Below are 17,628 nucleotides of genomic sequence, written 5' to 3'. Positions count from 1 at the left end.
ATATGTACCCGATACATTCCGAAACACTTTCGGTGTCCAAATACTATCATCCGATATATCAATCTTTACCTCTCGACTATTTCGAGACTCCTCGTCATGTTTGTGACCTCATCCGAGACACTGAACAATATTCGGTCACCGAATCACATAACTCATATAATACAAAATCGTCATCGAATGTTATGCGTGCGGACCCTACGGGTTCGAGAACTATGTAGACATGACCGAGACACGTCTCCGGTCAATAACCAACAGCAGAACCTGGATGCTCATATTGGCTCCCACATATTCTACGAAGATCTTTATAGGTCAAACCGTTATGACAACATACGTTATTCCCTTTGTCATCGGTATGTTACTTACCCGAGATTCGATCGTCAATATCTTCATACCTAGTTCAATCTCATTACCGACAAGTCTCTTTACTCGTTCCGTAATGCATCATCCTGCAACTAACTCATTAGTCACATTGCTTGCAAAACTTCTTATGATGTGCATTACCGAGAGGGCCCAGAGATACCTCTCCGATACTCGGAGTGACAAATCCTAATCTCGATCTATGTCAACCCAACAAACACCTTCGGAGATAACTGTAGAGCATCTTTATAATCACCCAGTTATGTTGTGGCGTTTGATAGCACACAAGGCACTCCTCCGGTATCCGGGAGTTGCATAATTTCATAGTTGGAGGAATATGTATTTGACATGAAGAAAGCAGTGGCAATAAAACTGAATGATCATTATGCTAAGCTAACAGATGGGTCTTGTCCATCACATCATTCTCCTAATGATGTGATCTCAACACATGTCTATGGCTAGGAAACTTAACCATCTTTGATTAATGAGCTAGTCAAGTAGATGCATACTAGGGACATGGTGTTCTGTCTATGTATCCACACATGTATCAAGTTTCCGATTAATACAATTCTAGCATGAATAATAAACATTTATCATGAATAAGGAAATATAAAATAACAACTTTATAATTGCTTCTAGGGCATATTTCCTTCAGAGGTAGCTAGGGACTTTTTTGCTTATAAGGATAGAAACGGTCTTAAGAAATTATTATGCAAGTGGAAAGAAAAGTCTTTGAATGCTAGAATACAATATGATCCTAAGTTTACTACTTCACCTATCTTTGTTACTGATAAGGATTATGAATTTCTGTCGATCCTGAGTTAATTACTTTGGTTGAATCTGATCCTTTCCATGGTTATGAATCTGAAACTATTGTGGCACATCTTACTAAATTGAATGATATAGCCACCATATTTGCTCATGATGAAAAATTCGCTATTACTATATTCTTAAGTTGTTTCCTTTATCATTAAAGGGTGATGCTAAGATATGGTTTAATTCTCTTGATCCTGGTTGTGTGATTTGTCCCCAGGATATGATTTACTACTTCTCTACAAAATTCCTGCTCATAAGAAACAAGTTGCCTTCTAGGAAATCTTTAACTTTGTGCAAATTGAAGAAGAGAGTCTCCCACAAGCTTGGGGGAGGCTTCTCCAATTACTTAATGTTGTGCCTGATCATCCTCTCAAGAAAAATGTAATACTTGATACCTTTTATAATGGACTAACTGATGCTTCTAGGGACCACCTAGATAGTTGTGTTGGTTATGTTTTGAGGGAACAAACTGTTGAGCAGGCTGAATGCTATTGAATAATATATTGAGTAATGATAATGATTGGACACTTCTTGAACCAACTCCTAAGCCAACTCCAAAGAAAAGAGGTATTCTATTTCTCAGCCCTAAAGATATGCAAGAGGCAAAGAAATCTATGAAAGAAAAAGGTATTAAAGCTGAAGATATTGAGAATTTACCGCATATTTAAGAAATACATGGTCTTGATAACCCGAAATAGGTAGTAGATGTAAATTCTCTCTATAGATTTGCTTAAGGTGATATTCCTTACAATAAGTCTGCTAGTCAATGTTTCGATGAGTTTGATAATTTTATTGTTAAACAAGAATTTTCAATGCTTATGTTAGTAGAAAATTGAAATGTAATGCTTACATGCTTGATTTCTTGCATGATTATATAAGTAGAACTATTAGTGATCTTAAGATTATTAGTAAGCATGCTTCCATGGTTAAAACTCAAGTAGAACAAGTACTTAAGGTACATGATGATTTTCTCAATGAGTTGAATAATAAGAATAATGATAATGATGTTAGGGTTATGACTAGAGGTGGTAAAATGACCCAGGAACCTTTGTATCTTGAGGGCTATCGTAAGAGAGTTGAACAAGATTCTCAGAGAATTAATACTGATGCACCTAGTCCTAGTAATAAAAAGAGAAAGAAACCGGATAGGACTTTGCATGCTTCTAGTGAACCTGTTATAGACACACCTAAGAATCCAAATGATATGTCTATTTCTGATGCCGAGACACAATCTGGTGATGAACATGATCCTATCAATAATGTTAATGATGATGTTCATGTTGATTCTCAACCTAGTAGTGATAATGATGTAGGGATTGAACCTGCTGTTGATCTTGATAACCCACAATTAGAGAATCAACGTTATGATAAGAGAGACTTTGTTGCTAGGAAGCATGGTAAAGAAAGAGAACCACGGGTTTAGAAACCCATGCCCTTTCCTCCTAAGCCATCCAAAAAAGGATGATGAGAATTTTGAGCACTTCTGTGAAATGATTAGACCTATCTTTTTGCGTATGCATCTGACTGATATGTTGAAAATGTCTCCTTATGGTAACTATATGAAAGATATTGTTACAATAAAAGAAAGATACAGGAAGCTAAAATTTCCATCATCTTGCTAATTATACTTTTGAGGGTGGAATACCTAAGAAACTTGGAGATCCAGAAATACCAACTATACCATGCTCCATTAAAAGAAACTATGTTAAAGCTGCTTTATGTGATTTGGGAGCCGATGTTAGTGTTATGCCTTTCTCTTTATATCGTAGACTTGATTTGAATAAGTTGACACCTACTAAAATCTTTTGGCAAATGGCTGATAAATCAACCGCTATACCCATTGGTATTTGTGAGGATGTGCCTGTTGTGGTTGCAAACGTTACTATCTTAATAGACTTTGTTATTCTTGATATTCCCAAGGACTGAAGGAAATATACCCTAGAGGCAATAATAAAGTTATTATTTATTTCCTTATTTCATGATAAATGTTTATTATTCATGCTAGAATTGTATTAACCGGAAACTTAGTACATGTGTGAATACATAGACAAACAGAGTGTCACTAGTATGCCTCTACTTGACTAGCTCGTTGAATCAAACATGGTTAATTTTCCTAGCCATAGACATGAGTTGTCATTTGATTAACAGGGTCACATCATTAGAGAATGATGTGATTGACTTGACCCATTCCGTTAGCTTAGCACTTGATCGTTTAGTATGTTGCTATTTCTTTTTTCATGACTTATACATGTTCCTATGACTATGAGATTATGCAACTCCCGAATACCGGAGGAACACTTTGTGTGCTACCAAACGTCACAACGTAACTGGGTGATTATAAAGGTGCTCTATAGGTGTCTCCGATGGTACTTGTTGAGTTGGCATAGATCAAGATTAGGATTTGTCACTCCGATTGTCGAACAGGTATCTCTGGGCCCTCTCGGTAATGCACATCACTATAAGCCTTGCAAGCAATGTGACTAATGAGTTAGTTGCGGGATGATGCACTACGGAACGAGTAAAGAGACTTGCCGGTAACAAGATTGAACTAGGTATTGAGATACCGATGATCAAATCTCGGGCAAGTAACATACCGATGGCAAAGGGAACAACGTATGTTGTTATGCGGTTCGACCGATAAAGATCTTCGTAGAATATGTAGGAGCCAATATGGGCATCCAGGTTCCGCTATTGGTTATTGACCAGAGAGGTGTCTCGGTCATGTCTACATAGTTCTCGAACCCGTAGAGTCCGCACGCTTAACGTTCGTTGACGATATAGTATTATATGAGTTATGTATGTTGGTGATCGAATGTCGTTCGGTGTCCCGGATATGATCACGGACATGACGAGGAACTACGGAATGGTCCGGAGATAAAAGATTGATATATGGGATAATAGTGTTTGATCTCCGGAAGGGTTCTAGAATTCACCGGAAGGGGTTCCGGATGTTTCCCGAAATTTTTGGGTACGAGAACACTTTATTTGGGCCAAAGGGGAAAGCGCACAAGGTTTTGGGAAAGCGCAAAAAGAAGTTTTGCGGAGTCCAGGGGCCAGACGCCAGGGTCCCTGTCATTTGAGTCCATACGCCGGGAACCCTGGCGTCTGGCCCTGGAGTCCGAGAAGGACTCTTGCCTTTCGGGTGAAACCGACTTTGTGGAGGCTTTTACTCCAAGTTTCAACCCCAAGGCTCAACATATAAATAGACGGGCAGTGCTAGCACCAAAGAGACATCAAGAAACACCAAGCCGTGTGCCGGCAACCCCGTCCCCTCTAGTTTATCCTCCATCATAGTTCCGTAGTGCTTAGGCGAAGCCCTACGGAGATTGTTCTTCACCAACACCGTCATCACGCCGTCGCGCTATCGGAACTCATCTACTACTTCGCTCGTCTTGCTGGACCAAGAAGGCGAGGACGTCATCGAGCTAAACGTGTGCTGAACGTGGAGGTGCCGTACGTTCGGTACTTGATCGGGGCAGATCGTGAAGGTGTGCGACTACATCAACCGCGTTAATAAACTCTTCCGCTTAGCGATCTTCAAGGGTATGAAGATACACTCCCCCTCTCGTTGCTATGCATCACATAGATAGATCTTGCATGATCGTAGGAATTTTTTTGAAATACTACGTTCCCCAACATGCCAGTATGTCGATCATCCTTGGTAGACTCTTTTTGAATACTACAGGGGCTGTTATTGATTGCAACAAGGGCAATGTCACTTTTCATGTTAATGGTAATGAGCATACGGTACACTTTCCGAAGAAACAACCTCAAGTTCATAGTATCAATTCTATTGGAAAATTTTCAACTATTACTACTTGGAGGTTTTGAATTCCCTCTCTCCACTGTCAAAAAGAAATATGCTATTCTTATTGTTGGGAACATGCATATCCCTATTAAGGTAACCTAGTGTTATTCAAAAATTCTCCGGTTTCATGTTATTCAAAAGAAGTTTGTTAATAAGACTTGATCAACCTTGTTAACGGATTCCTTTTGATGAGCATGAGATGGATGAATATAGAAATCAAAACTTCCTGTACCCACCTTTTACTTTCTGTTATTTAGATTAAATAAAGCAAAAATAGTATCATATGTCTGTTTTCTGAATTATCCCTGCAATAAAATAATGCCCCAAAAATAAAAGTTCTCCAAATGCCCTGAAAATTTAGTATGATTTTTATAGAATGTTTTAGAATTTCTGGCACTGAGATTCCACCAGGGGGCTGCACCAGTGGACCACAAGGGTGGAGGACTTGCCCTACCCCCTGGGCGTGCCCCCTACCTTGTGGGTCCCACGTGGGTCTCAGAACTCTTGATAGATCGATTGGAAAGAATAATTTGGTGTTATTTTAGTACAAACTCTTGGATAGATCGATTGGAAAGAATAGTTACAAAACATTTCTTCTTATGCTCTTCGTTAGATAAGAACCTTTGAGTGATTCTTCATCGCACGTTGAGGGATGGTTATGTGATCTAATTATATTAGCATTGTTAAGAGGTTGCACTGGCAAAAGTACGGACCCTAGGCCTTGTTTTCAAGCATTGCAATACCGTTTGTGCTCACTTTTGTCACTTGCTACCTTGCTATTTTTATTTGTTCAGATTATAAAAATATATTTCTACCATCCATATTACACTTTTATCACCCTCTCTTCGTCGAACTAGTGCACCCATACAATTTTCCATTGTATTTGGCGTGTTGGGGACAGAAGAGATTTCTTGTATTTGGTTGCAGGGTTGTTTGAGAGAGACCATGTTCATCCTACGCTTCCCACAGATTGATAAAACTTAGGTCATCCACTTGAGAGAAAGTTGATGTCCTATAAAACTCTGTGCTTGGAGGCCCAACAAGAATCTACAAGAATAAGTTGTGTAGTAGACATCATGGTCCAAACGCGAATTTTTCCGCAAACCGAAGACATACATGGGAAGGTTTGCGGGAGTCCGGACCGCTGTCGCACCCGCTTCTGACCTCCCTGGCCCACCCAAACCCCTCCTCCCTCGCTCGTGCGTCAGCTGCCCGCATTCATGCTGCAGCAGAGCGCGCCGCTCAACATTGATGACGGCTCAGGGCGGAAGTGACCTCTCACTGCCTTCGTCATTGAAGCGGCTTGTAGGCCAAGGGCGCCACTTGCTGCACGCCCGGCTGAACACGCCTCCTTGACGCATTCAAACGCCTCCATTAACCCCGTGTGGAAGCCAAGAAACCTACTCCAGCCACGCGTCATTTCACAAGCGGGTCCGCATTAAAGCAACACGGAGCAGGCTCCTCCCGTCCGCCCTCTATATAAACCAGGCCAGACACAGGGCAACAATCACACCACCCCGCCGCTCCCCATCTCCTCGTTCCAACATTTTCTCCAATCTTTCGCCGTCACTTGGGTCCCATGAAAGCCACCATGGAGGCACCGTACACAGCCGGTGTCTGGCCCTCTCGCGGGCCACCGTCGTCCCCTTACCCAAAAACCAACCTTGATCCATGCAGTGCAGGGACCCTTCCCCTCCGACCGAAGCATCAGGCGGCGATTCCACTCCGATGAGCGGTGGGGAAGCGAGTCGTCCTTTGCACTGAAGCATATACCTCTAGAGCTCATCGCTGTCGTCATGGGGACGATGTTGGAGACCCGGCCACACTGGTTGTAGACTAGTCCGGTTTCGTTTTTAGTTGAAAATGTGTCCAAAATGTAACCGTTTTTTGTCCAATTTGTATGAAATCCGGCCGAATTTGCATAAATTTCATCTGGTTTGTTGAAAAAAGTTTGCAATGTATGCGGCTAGCATTGGATGGCAGACTCTCGCATCCGTGTCTGAACTGGCCCCCCTGTCCGCGGATGGATGCGATAGGAAATTTGCGGGTCGCCGTTGGAGACGGCCTTAGTTCCACATAGGGCTCCTCTGATTCAGAGGACTTTCATAGGTATTTCAGAGGATTAGATTCTTTAGGGATTTTTCATATGTTGATTGTTCGATTCCTCTAGAACCTTTTTCTAAGAATTCTTTTGCACTACATTCCATAAGGAATTTTAGCATCCCCTCAAACCTTTGGGAATTCTTTGTTTTTCTAATGATGCAACCAAACAAAACAAAATGTGAAAATAATGTAGGATCCAATTGAGCATGACATTGCAATCATATACTAGCTAAACAAAGAGGCATTTACCAGCAATGGCAACCCATGCATTCAGGCCTCATTTGGTTTACAATAATTTTTAGGAATCTATTAGATGATTTTTTGGAGTAATATCCTACAGGATGATTTTCTTTTGAGCCTTTTTTGACACCTTTGAGCCTTTTTTTGACACTTTGCGACATTTGGTTTGTAAGAATGAATTTCTATTTCTATGTAGGATTGGTTCGTGCCTTCATATTTTGAAGGAAAGACAAACATTAGCTCAGACCTAACAAGAAGAAACCTATCTCATCCTACGAATCAAATGACACTCTTTTTCTATGGAAATTGAAGTACATGTCATCTTATTTTCTAAGTTTTTTCATTCCTATTTCTATCCTGTGAACAAAGAGTCCTCGCCTCATCCAGCGCTTTACCATCGTTCTCGTGGATCGTCGACATTGCACGAGCTAGTTGGAATAGGAGGCAGGGACTAGAGTGCCACGGCGTTTTGCGCCCTCACATGCACATCGTCCCAAACCCAAAGCAACCAAAACCACGTCCTCGCGCTGTGGAAACCCATGGCTGCTGAATTTCGTGGCCGATGCGATACGAGCAGAAAGCAAAAGGAAATCAGCGTATCTTGATGCGATCCTGCGCAATCAGTCACGTGGGAGCGCGCGTCGACGCTTTAACCATTCTTATTTTCTTTGGCCGTAGGGCACTTGCCTAGCTGGCTGGCTAGGCAGCCTACGCGGCCGAGCCAAAGGTGAACCAGCGTGGAAGAACAGTACACTGTACCCGTGGGTGAGCATACACGCCTTTGATTTTACTACAGCCAGCACCGGCACCGGTATCTCGAGGACATCTGTTCGCTACAGTACTAGCGGTGCGCTTTTCAGACGCATTTTAATATCTGAAGATTTGTGCAGCACGTACTTTGGTAAATGCCGGATCAGAAAGCTCGTGTGGTGTGGTGTACTTTAGGCGGGGTGTCGTAGCAGTGTTGATTGGAAATTTGGAATGGTGCTGCTGCAGTGTAGATTCTCACCATCTGCATGCATACTCGAGCGGCGCTGGGATTGAGAGTGCACCCTCAAAAGCCGGTCAAGATACGGAAGGGGATCGTCTTTCTTTTGGCTCGGCGTTGATCCTCCATCTCCCCCTCAAAGCTTCTACAGATTGGCTCTTCTTCTTCCAGCTATGCACTGCTAGCTTTAAGAATTCCGCTCCAAAGCTCGCCGCACATGGGACGCAGGATGAAATATGGGTCACTTTTCCTCCTAGTAGAATTTGGATCGACAAAGCGCAGAGCAGGGAGGGTGGATGGCTTAGGGTGCGTTTGGTTACAAGGGTGGTCATGAATGGGTTGGGATCGTTCAAAAAATAGACATGTTTGGTTATAAAGTACATGAATGGTTCAAGTCAAAAAAAGAGAATATGCCTTGAAGATGTTGAACCGTTCCACCCAATCAAATCGGTCGAATCAAATGGCCACGCTTTGCATGCATGACTATGTGAGCATGACTGGTGGTCCCGTCCTAAATAATTAGCTCATCTCTTATATTCAGCCAAACGCATGAATTGAATGGTTCAATCCCAAATAATTTGGACGGTCCCAACCCATTCATATGACACCTTCAACCAAACGCATCCTTACCTGTTCGATCTCCACATTCATTTAGTTGGGTAGTAGTAGTACCACGAGACTTGAGTCTATGCTGCATATGCGTACTGGCTGAAGTGAAATCCGGCCGATCTTTGGGCGGCCACGCGATCCACTAAGTCTGACAGGGAAATTAAGAGGCCGCCGGCCCGCGACGGCGAGTGCATGAGTCGTGACGCGCCTCCGGATTTGTTTATTCTTGGGCGGCCCCAGCGGTCGTGCTCGGTTCCCGCGGCAGACATGTTGGAGTCTCTCTCCTATCCTCCTCGGTCTCCTCCATTTCTCACTTTTGTCCCGCCCAAATTCCACCACCACCTCTCCCTCCTCCCCGGCTCCCACTATAAATACCGCCTGCTCACACCACAACGCCTCACACCTCCTCTCGTCCCTTCCGCATCCTCCCCTGCAAGTACATATCAGCTACTCGATCGTAAGGAGACCAAAGAATCGATAGAGAGATAGACGGAGGATAGATAGTGGCAATGGCGCGGTGCTTGGTTTTCATGGTGTTCCAGATATACTGCCTCATCTCGACCGTGGGCCTGCCGCTGGAGCCCGCGGAGCTGCTGCAGCTAGGCGGCGACGTGGGCGGCGGCCGCCTCAGCACCGACCCGGCCGACGTCCTGGAGGCGTCGCGCGACTTCGGCGGGTTCACCCGGGGCGAGCCCTTGGCGGTGTACCACCCCAGCGGCGTGGGCGACGTCGCGGCGATGGTCCGGGCGGCGTACGGGTCTGCCCGCGACATCCGCGTGTCGGCGCGCGGCCACGGCCATTCCATCAGCGGGCAGGCGCAGGTGCCCGGCGGCGTGGTCGTGGACATGAGCCGCGGGGGCAAGGCGCCGTCGCGCGCATTGCCGGTGTACTCGCCGGAGCTGGGCGGGCACTACGTGGACGTGTGGGGCGGCGAGCTGTGGATCGACGTGCTCAACTGGACGCTGTCGCACGGCGGGCTGGCGCCGCGGTCGTGGACGGACTACCTCTACCTGTCCGTGGGCGGCACCCTCTCCAACGCCGGCATCAGCGGCCAGGCGTTCCACCACGGGCCCCAGATCAGCAATGTCTACGAGCTCGACGTCGTAACCGGTACGTACAGTACACACATGAGCCCATCCATCAGCGAGCCCATCCGACCTCGTCCGGCATGCACGCGCGCCGGCGTTCTCTTCTCATGCGTGCGTGGTCACTGATCTGCTTGCAGGGAAGGGCGAGGCGGTGACCTGCTCGGAGGCGAAGAACCCGGAGCTCTTCTTCGGCGCGCTGGGCGGGCTGGGGCAGCTCGGGATCATCACGCGCGCTCGCATCGCCCTCGAGCCTGCTCCCCGCAAGGTAGCACCAGCACCCATGCCGGCGCCCTCACCTCCCCATACGCACGCATCAATCCTTTCTCTCTTTCTTTCTTTATGCCTGTCACTCTCCTCCTCGCCATTCTTTGTTTAATAATCCGTTCGTTCATTCGTTAACCCACCTGGTCTGCAAGACGAAGACCAGGGAATATCTCGTGCGCCTTATCCCACTTTGGACCTCGCTCGCCCCCGCGTGACGAGGCGGAGGGGACGCGATATGTCGCCGCCCGGCGGGGGAGCTCGACGCCAGCCGTGCAAGTGGCGGGCGCGCCGCCCTCAGCGCGGGCGGGCGACATCCATTTCCATTGTTAGGTGGAGACGGAATTACCGCACGTACGTTAGCGAACCGATAAGATACCGATAAGACCAACCGAACGTGTTTCTAATTATAGCCGGCCGATCCGTTTCACGGGGCTCGAGCACACTCTGTGCGACACGTATGCTAACTGCTTTCAGCTCATGACACGTATGCCGATTGCTGTCCGCGTCAACAAGCAGTTTTTTGCACTAGCAGCAGTCTTTTCGTCCGTTACTTATTAGCGTTAAATTAAAAAAAAGTCCACCCAATGGAAAAAGTCTTCGTCGAAATTAAAATATTAGCCTGTGCGTCTGGTCGATCAGGTGGTCCAGCCGCCCAGGTTGGTTGGCATCGATCGGTCGATCAATCGACCAACTTGCCTTGCTGACCAATTTGGTGGGTCTTCTACCGAGTACGTGTTTTGTTTAGCTCACGCGATCTTTCGCAAGATTCTATTCTTTCCCGGCAGCTTAATTAGCTGACTATTTCCACGATAATAAACGGAGCTGTGATCTAAGCTGATTCAGCAGCCTCATCAGGCTTGGCCTTGCTAATCAATTTTCTAATCATGTGCACGGTTGTACGTACATACAGGTTCGCTGGATCCGGGCGCTCTACTCCAACTTCACCGAGTTCACGGCGGACCAGGAGCGGCTCATCTCCCAGTCGCAGCACGGCGGCGGCCGCCGGTTCGACTACGTGGAGGGCTTCGTGGTCGCCGCCGAGGGCCTCATCAACAACTGGAGGTCGTCCTTCTTCTCGCCGCAGAACCCGGTGAAGCTCAGCTCGCTCAAGCACCACACCGGCGTGCTCTACTGCCTCGAGGTCACCAAGAACTACGACGACTCAACCGCCGCGACCGTTGATCAGGTCCGTCCATCCCTCCGTCGGCGCCGCCTCTCTCCATCGTCCCCATTAATACCGCATCCTCTCCTGGCCGTCCCATTTGTTTATGACGGTATTTCTTAATTAATTCCTGGCTTAGTTATGTACTGCTGCTGATCGGGGCCCTGGCTAGCCAATCATTGGGATATGTTAATTCGCATTTTGGAGTAGGTAGCACTAGTATAACCATGTTGATTAGTATATGATGGCACCCACATGCAGAGCACACTCGATCTGTAGATCTTCCCTTACGTACCACTAGATCTCAATTCCGTTAGCGATCGAGCACGCACTAATTTTATCGACTACTACTTTGCTTGATTTAATTATATGTATGTATCGATGTAGTGCACGAATTGAATTGCCAAGTCTGTGCTGTGCTGCTGCTGAAAAAAAAAGAGAGAGAAAAGAAAATAGTCTAAATGGTAATTATGTTCGCAGGAGGTTGACGCGCTGCTGGGCGACCTGAGCTTCCTCCCCGGCACGGTGTTCACAACGGACCTGCCGTACGTGGACTTCCTGGACCGGGTGCACACGGCGGAGCTGAAGCTGCGCGGCAAGGGCATGTGGGAGGTGCCGCACCCGTGGCTGAACCTGTTCGTGCCGGCGTCGCGCATCGCCGACTTCGACCGCGGCGTCTTCCACGGCATCCTCGGCAGCCGCACCTCCGGCGGGCCCATCCTCATCTACCCCATGAACAAGCACAAGTAAGCTCGCAAGTCAACCTACCCTTCAGTTTGCTGCCCAAGTCAACCTAGCTACTCCTACATGCATCGTCTGTCCTGTCTAGCTGTTTCTGGGTGCTCTAGTTGACCAGTAGGACGCACAACCAGCGCCCATCACCGCCCCGGCAGATGCAGGGCGGCTCATCACCGCCCACTCTTGCGCGCCTGCATGATCCACCTCCCGCCCGCCAAACCGCACATGCCAGCCAGAGACACGCGCACGCGCACGATCCCGTCTCAGGGGCGGGCGGGCGCCGCCCTTGGAAGCCGATCGATCATCGGCCTCACATGCGACGCGACGCGACGCAACACTGCGCAGGTGGTGTCCACTCATTGAGCGTCACCATGATTGGTGCCACGCACGCAGCGCCAGTAGTCTATTAGCATGTCGCTGCCGCCTAATTAGTTTCCGGATTGCCATCACCTTCGCCCGGGATCCGGTGACCGGTGAATGGCCGCGGACATATCGCGCACTGGGGTGACAGGGTCTGTTCTGAATTTTATAAAACCTCCCGAGTGGCGCCGTGACGCGCCGTGCCCGAGATTAACCGGACACCGCTTCCCGGCCCGCGCCGACCGGTTATTTTAAGCCGGCGTCGCCGCGTCTTTCCGCGGCACAGTCAGAATTTGGTTTCCTCTGCCGCCTTTGTGGGTTAGTGGCCAGATGCGTTGTCGCTTTACTATGCTTAACACAAAAGGACGCACCAGAATCAGCAGCAGCTACATGAGCTCTTTAACTGAAGCTGTTTTCCTAGTCTGCTCCAACTTTTCGACGGAGCCGATTTGATGATCTGCCAACTGCGAGTAAAAAATTCTCATCTTTGTATTGGTGGTGCAGATGGGACCCGAGGACCTCGGTGGTGACGCCCGACGAGGAGGTGTTCTACCTGGTGGCGTTCCTGCGGTCGGCGCTGCCGGGCGCGCCGCAGAGCCTCGAGGCGCTGGCGCGGCAGAACCGGCAGATCCTCGACTTCTGCACCGAGGCCGGGATCGGGGCCAGGCAGTACCTGCCCAACCACAAGTCGCAGCCCGAGTGGGAGGCCCATTTCGGGGAGAGGAGGTGGGCGCGGTTCGCCGGCCTCAAGGCCCAATTCGATCCGAGGGCCATGCTGGCCACCGGGCAGGGCATCTTCCCGCCGCCGGCGCTCTTGTCCGATTTTTGAGAAGACTGATTGCTTGTCATGACATGTAGAAAGAGCTGTGTAGCTAGCTAGGCGTATGTACGTATGTAATTGGCCATCACTGAGCAGGATTAGGTAGTGTGGAGATGTATAGAAGATGTACGTTGGTGTCATGTATGTGGCGCACATTTAACTCCCAATTGGTTGGTTATGTACAGAGGAATGCGTCGCGTCAATGCAACTATATAATCACAATCTCTGCTGAAAAAAAAAACAGTTTTCCTCCTCCATACTTCTTGACCCTACCTACGGTTAGTCATGCTGACGGCTGACCATGTTTTGGCAGCGGCATAGACCCTGTTAACTGTGTTTCAAACAGAAACAGGGTATTCCCCGCAAAAAATAACCCAGGCAGAAACAGGGTCATTATTGGTGATAAGCATGACGTGGGATACATATCTTTTCTGTATACTCCAACAAGCAGAGCTACCGCGCAGCCACAAGCTGAAAAATCGGACCACGGGCAACTTTTCTTTCCCCTCCCGCAAGGCGACGGGAGAAAACCTTCCCTTCAATTTCCGCGGCGAGTGAGGGAGTCCTGAATAAGGGGGTATCCGGACAGCTGGACTATATACTTTGGCCGGACTGTTGGACTATGAAGATACAAGATTGAAGACTCCGTCCCATGTTCGGATAGGATTCTCCTTGACGTGGATGGCAAGCTTGACGATTCGGATGTAGATCTCCTTCTCTGTAACAGACTCTGTGTAACCCTAGCCCCCTCTGGTGTCTATATAAACCGGAGGGTTTAGTCCGTAGGACAACAACAATCATACCATAGGCTAGTTTCTAGGGTTTAGACTCTCTGATCTCGTGATAGATCAACTCTTGTAATACTCATATCATCAAGATCAATCAAGCAGGAAGTAGGGTATTACCTCCATCGAGAGGGCCCGGACCTGGGTAAACATCGTGTCCCCAGTCTCCTGTTACCATTAGTCTTAGACGCACAGTTCGGGACCCCCTACCCGAGATCCGCCGGTTTTGACACCGACATTGGTGCTTTCATTGAGAGTTTCTCTGTGTCATCACTGTAAGGCTCGATGGCTTCTCCAACCTTCAACAACGCCGTTCTGGGTGAGAGTTTTCTCTCCGGACAGATCTTTGTGTTCGGCGGCTTCGCACTGCGGGCCAACTCGCTTGGCCATCTGGAGCTGGTCGATAGCTGCGCCCCGGGCCATCAGGTCAGGTTTGGAAATCTAAACTACACATCCGCGGAGACTTGATCTTCGACGGATTCGGGCCCATGTCAGAAGCGCCGAACGATCACGACGTGCATGACCTAGATCTGCCGTCGGACAGTATTCGGAACATCGCGCCTGCTACGGCTCCGGACTTCGTTCCAGAGCAGGTCGTGCCTTCTAAGGACGGGTGGATGGACCCCGCCCCGGAGGCCGCACACTCATTGGCGTTGGAGCCAAACACAGACTCCACTCCTAAGGAGATCTGTGTCTCTGGACCCCCGGACTTATCTTCGGTCGTAGGTCCCGGACCGCGTGCATCCATGCCCATCGAATCTGATTGGGCTCCGGTCATGGAATTCACCGCCGCGGATATCTTCCAGCACTCCCCCTTCGGCGATGTGCTAAATTCATTAAGGTCTCTCTCTTTCTATCAGGAGATTCCTGGCCGAACTATGTTCGGCTCGAGTGGGAAGCAGGCGACGAAAAAATTCGTCACCCACCCACCACCCACTTCATAGCCACGGTCGATGACTTGACTGACGTGCTTAACTTCGACTCCGAAGACATCGACGATATAGACGATGATGCGGGAGAAGAACAGGAACCACCGCCCACAGGGCGTTGGACTGCCACCTCTTCATATGATATATATATATATGTGGTGGATACTCCCAAAGAAAACAATGGCGATGAGGCAACATGAGATAACCCCACAGGGAAGAAATCAAAACATGGGTGTCATCGGTGCCGCTCCAAGCCCCGCCACACCAATATCGGCATTGGAGAAGAAAATCCAGATGGCGCCGAAGAGGAATACAATCCTGATCAACCTACCTTCGAGCAAGCCAAACAAGAACATGGACAGGTCAGCCCAGATGAACAGGCGATGGACGGATACTTGGAAGACGATAACTATATGCCTCCCTCCGAACACGAGGTGAGCCTCGGCGACGACGAATTCAGCGTGCCTAAGGATCCCATGGAACGGGAGCACTCCGAGTGCCGGCTTATAGCCACCGCAAGAAGCCTAAGGAAGAAGCAACAGCGGCTACAAGCAGATCATGATATGCTAACAGACAAACGGGCTAAGGACCGAGCAGCCTAGGAATACGAACTCAACCGTCGAACACAATATTACCCAAAGCGCAGGCTACTACCTCAATTCGAGGGAGAGGCATTAAAGCCCGGACGACGGCCTAAACCCTGCCGCCAACACACTACGGCCAGGGGCTACGCGCAAGACATAACAAGCACCCTGGGCACATCAGAAGCCAGGAATAGCGTCCGCAAGCCCTGGCACAACAAATATAAGCGCCTGAAGACAAGGGACGACACCCAGGACACGGCAGTCAATACAGGAGCCCGCGGCCCTCAGCCCGTTCAGCGGGAGAAGACATTTCAAAACATGGGCCCCTCCAACCTGAACCGCATACTTGGCTGCCCATGTCAAATTCATGGTACCCCAGGGACGGCAGCCAATCACACCAATAGAGAATGCTGGGTCTTTAAACAGGTCGGCAGGTAAACGTCGGAAATAGTAAGAAGGGGTCCGAGGGCAAGAAGCCCAGATCATCAAACAACACAAGGCGCGAGGGTCATTTAGGCCCCGCCACTCTGGAGACGGTCTTCGGATCACCGAAAGATTGTCACACCAAAGAATAAATCTTTGACATTACACCTCTAGGCAGTGGCTATTTAGCACTGCCAAAGTAAACTGCGACTCAACGCATTATAACACAATGCCTACGGCAACCTTAAAACACTAGACCCACATAATGTAGTCACAATCACGGGCAAGACCGAACTTCACCTCGGCGCCGAAAAGTATTCGGCCATCTTAGTAATAGAAGTAGCGAGTCGCGGCTTTTTCAATCGAACCTTGATTCGACAGCCAAACTCCCAGACACCGATAAAGGAGTCTGATCTACTTCGCCATACCTCAGCCTGATCACGGCTCAAATAGACCCTCCGGCATAAACTGGACGGTCCACATCCCACGGCTCAGCCACTGTGCGGCACACACACACACCTTTAGCATTTTTTGCAGGTTTGCCTTCACGCAATATTGGACCGGTGACATGGAATCAGCTTAGACGCACAAAGGGGGTATCTTCATCCCACCCAAATACAATCCGGATACTACTTCGGATCTGCGCACAGCTCCCTACCGCCCGGTCCCAACAGGTTCTGCCGTCATGCCTCTCTTTTATAACATGCACCGTACTCATACGCCTAGCCGTATTACTTGAATACAACATGTAGAGTCATTTGACGCTTACCTGCTCTCATTTCTCAACGACATTTTGTCATCACGGCATCCGAAACATCGTGTCATGCCTTAAAGCGACAGGGGCTTCATTGCGCCCGCTCTATGGCAACAAAGTCCGACCACCTTCTCGGTCGCTCGGCACCCTGATAAGTCTCCATCGTATCTATAATTTTTGATTGTTCCATGCCAATATTATTCAACTTTCATATACTTTTTGGCAACTTTTTATATTATTTTTGGGACTAACATATTGATCCAGTGCCCAGTGCCAGTTCTTGTCTGCTGCATGTTTTTTGTTTCGCAGAAACCCAATATCAAACAGAGTCCAAACGGGATAAAAACAGACGGGGCTTATTTTTGGAAAATATGGAAAAATACGGAAGAAGAATCCATGCGAGACGGTGCCCGAGGTGGTCACGAGGTAGGGGGGCGCCCCCCTGGGCGCGCCCCTACCCTCGTGAGCCCACCGTAAGGCGGTTGATGCTATTCTTTTGCCGGAAGAAAGCTAATATTCGGAAAAAATCACGGCGAAGGTTTCAGGCCAATCGGAGTTACGGATCTCCATATATGCACGAAACGGTGAAACGGAGTCAGGAGAGAACACAGAGAACGCACAAACAGATAGATAGATCCAATCTCGGAGGGGCTCTCGCCCCTCCCAAGCCATGGGAGCCAAGGACCAGAGGGGAAACCCTTCTCCCATCTAGGGAGGAGGTCAAGGAAGAAGAATAAGAAGGGGCCCTCTCCCCCCCTTGCTTCCGATGGCGCCGGAGCGCTGCCGGGGGCCATCATCAT

At 48.5% G+C, this 17,628-nt stretch overlaps 1 protein-coding gene across 1 annotated transcript; it reads left to right on the top strand.

Annotated features, from left to right (window-relative positions):
- Positions 1-9,316: 9,316 nt before the first annotated feature.
- LOC119277171 (cytokinin dehydrogenase 5-like) lies at positions 9,317-13,608 on the top strand. The gene is made up of 5 exons (XM_037558417.1): positions 9,317-10,031; positions 10,147-10,274; positions 11,184-11,459; positions 11,916-12,181; positions 13,038-13,608. Exons 1-5 carry the CDS (start codon positions 9,431-9,433, stop codon positions 13,360-13,362), a joined length of 1,596 nt encoding a protein of 531 aa, XP_037414314.1. The 5' UTR covers positions 9,317-9,430; the 3' UTR covers positions 13,363-13,608.
- Positions 13,609-17,628: the final 4,020 nt, after the last annotated feature.

This window comes from Triticum dicoccoides, chromosome 3B (assembly GCF_002162155.2).
Source record: "Triticum dicoccoides isolate Atlit2015 ecotype Zavitan chromosome 3B, WEW_v2.0, whole genome shotgun sequence".
Taxonomy (NCBI): domain Eukaryota; kingdom Viridiplantae; phylum Streptophyta; class Magnoliopsida; order Poales; family Poaceae; genus Triticum; species Triticum dicoccoides.
The sequence above is the reverse complement of the archived record's forward strand: the minus strand, read 5'-3'. Positions and strand labels throughout refer to the sequence as shown.

What these genes read in the sequence shown, in the direction of transcription:
- LOC119277171 (XM_037558417.1), top strand. Translation starts at nt 9,431, where the DNA reads ATGGCGCGGTGCTTGGTTTTCATGGTGTTCCAGATATACTGCCTCATC. An exon ending in TCGAGCCTGCTCCCCGCAAG is followed by an intron (nt 10,275 to 11,183) that starts GTAGCACCAGCA and finishes ACGTACATACAG; the next exon opens with GTTCGCTGGATCCGGGCGCT. An exon ending in CCGCCGCGACCGTTGATCAG is followed by an intron (nt 11,460 to 11,915) that starts GTCCGTCCATCC and finishes TTATGTTCGCAG; the next exon opens with GAGGTTGACGCGCTGCTGGG.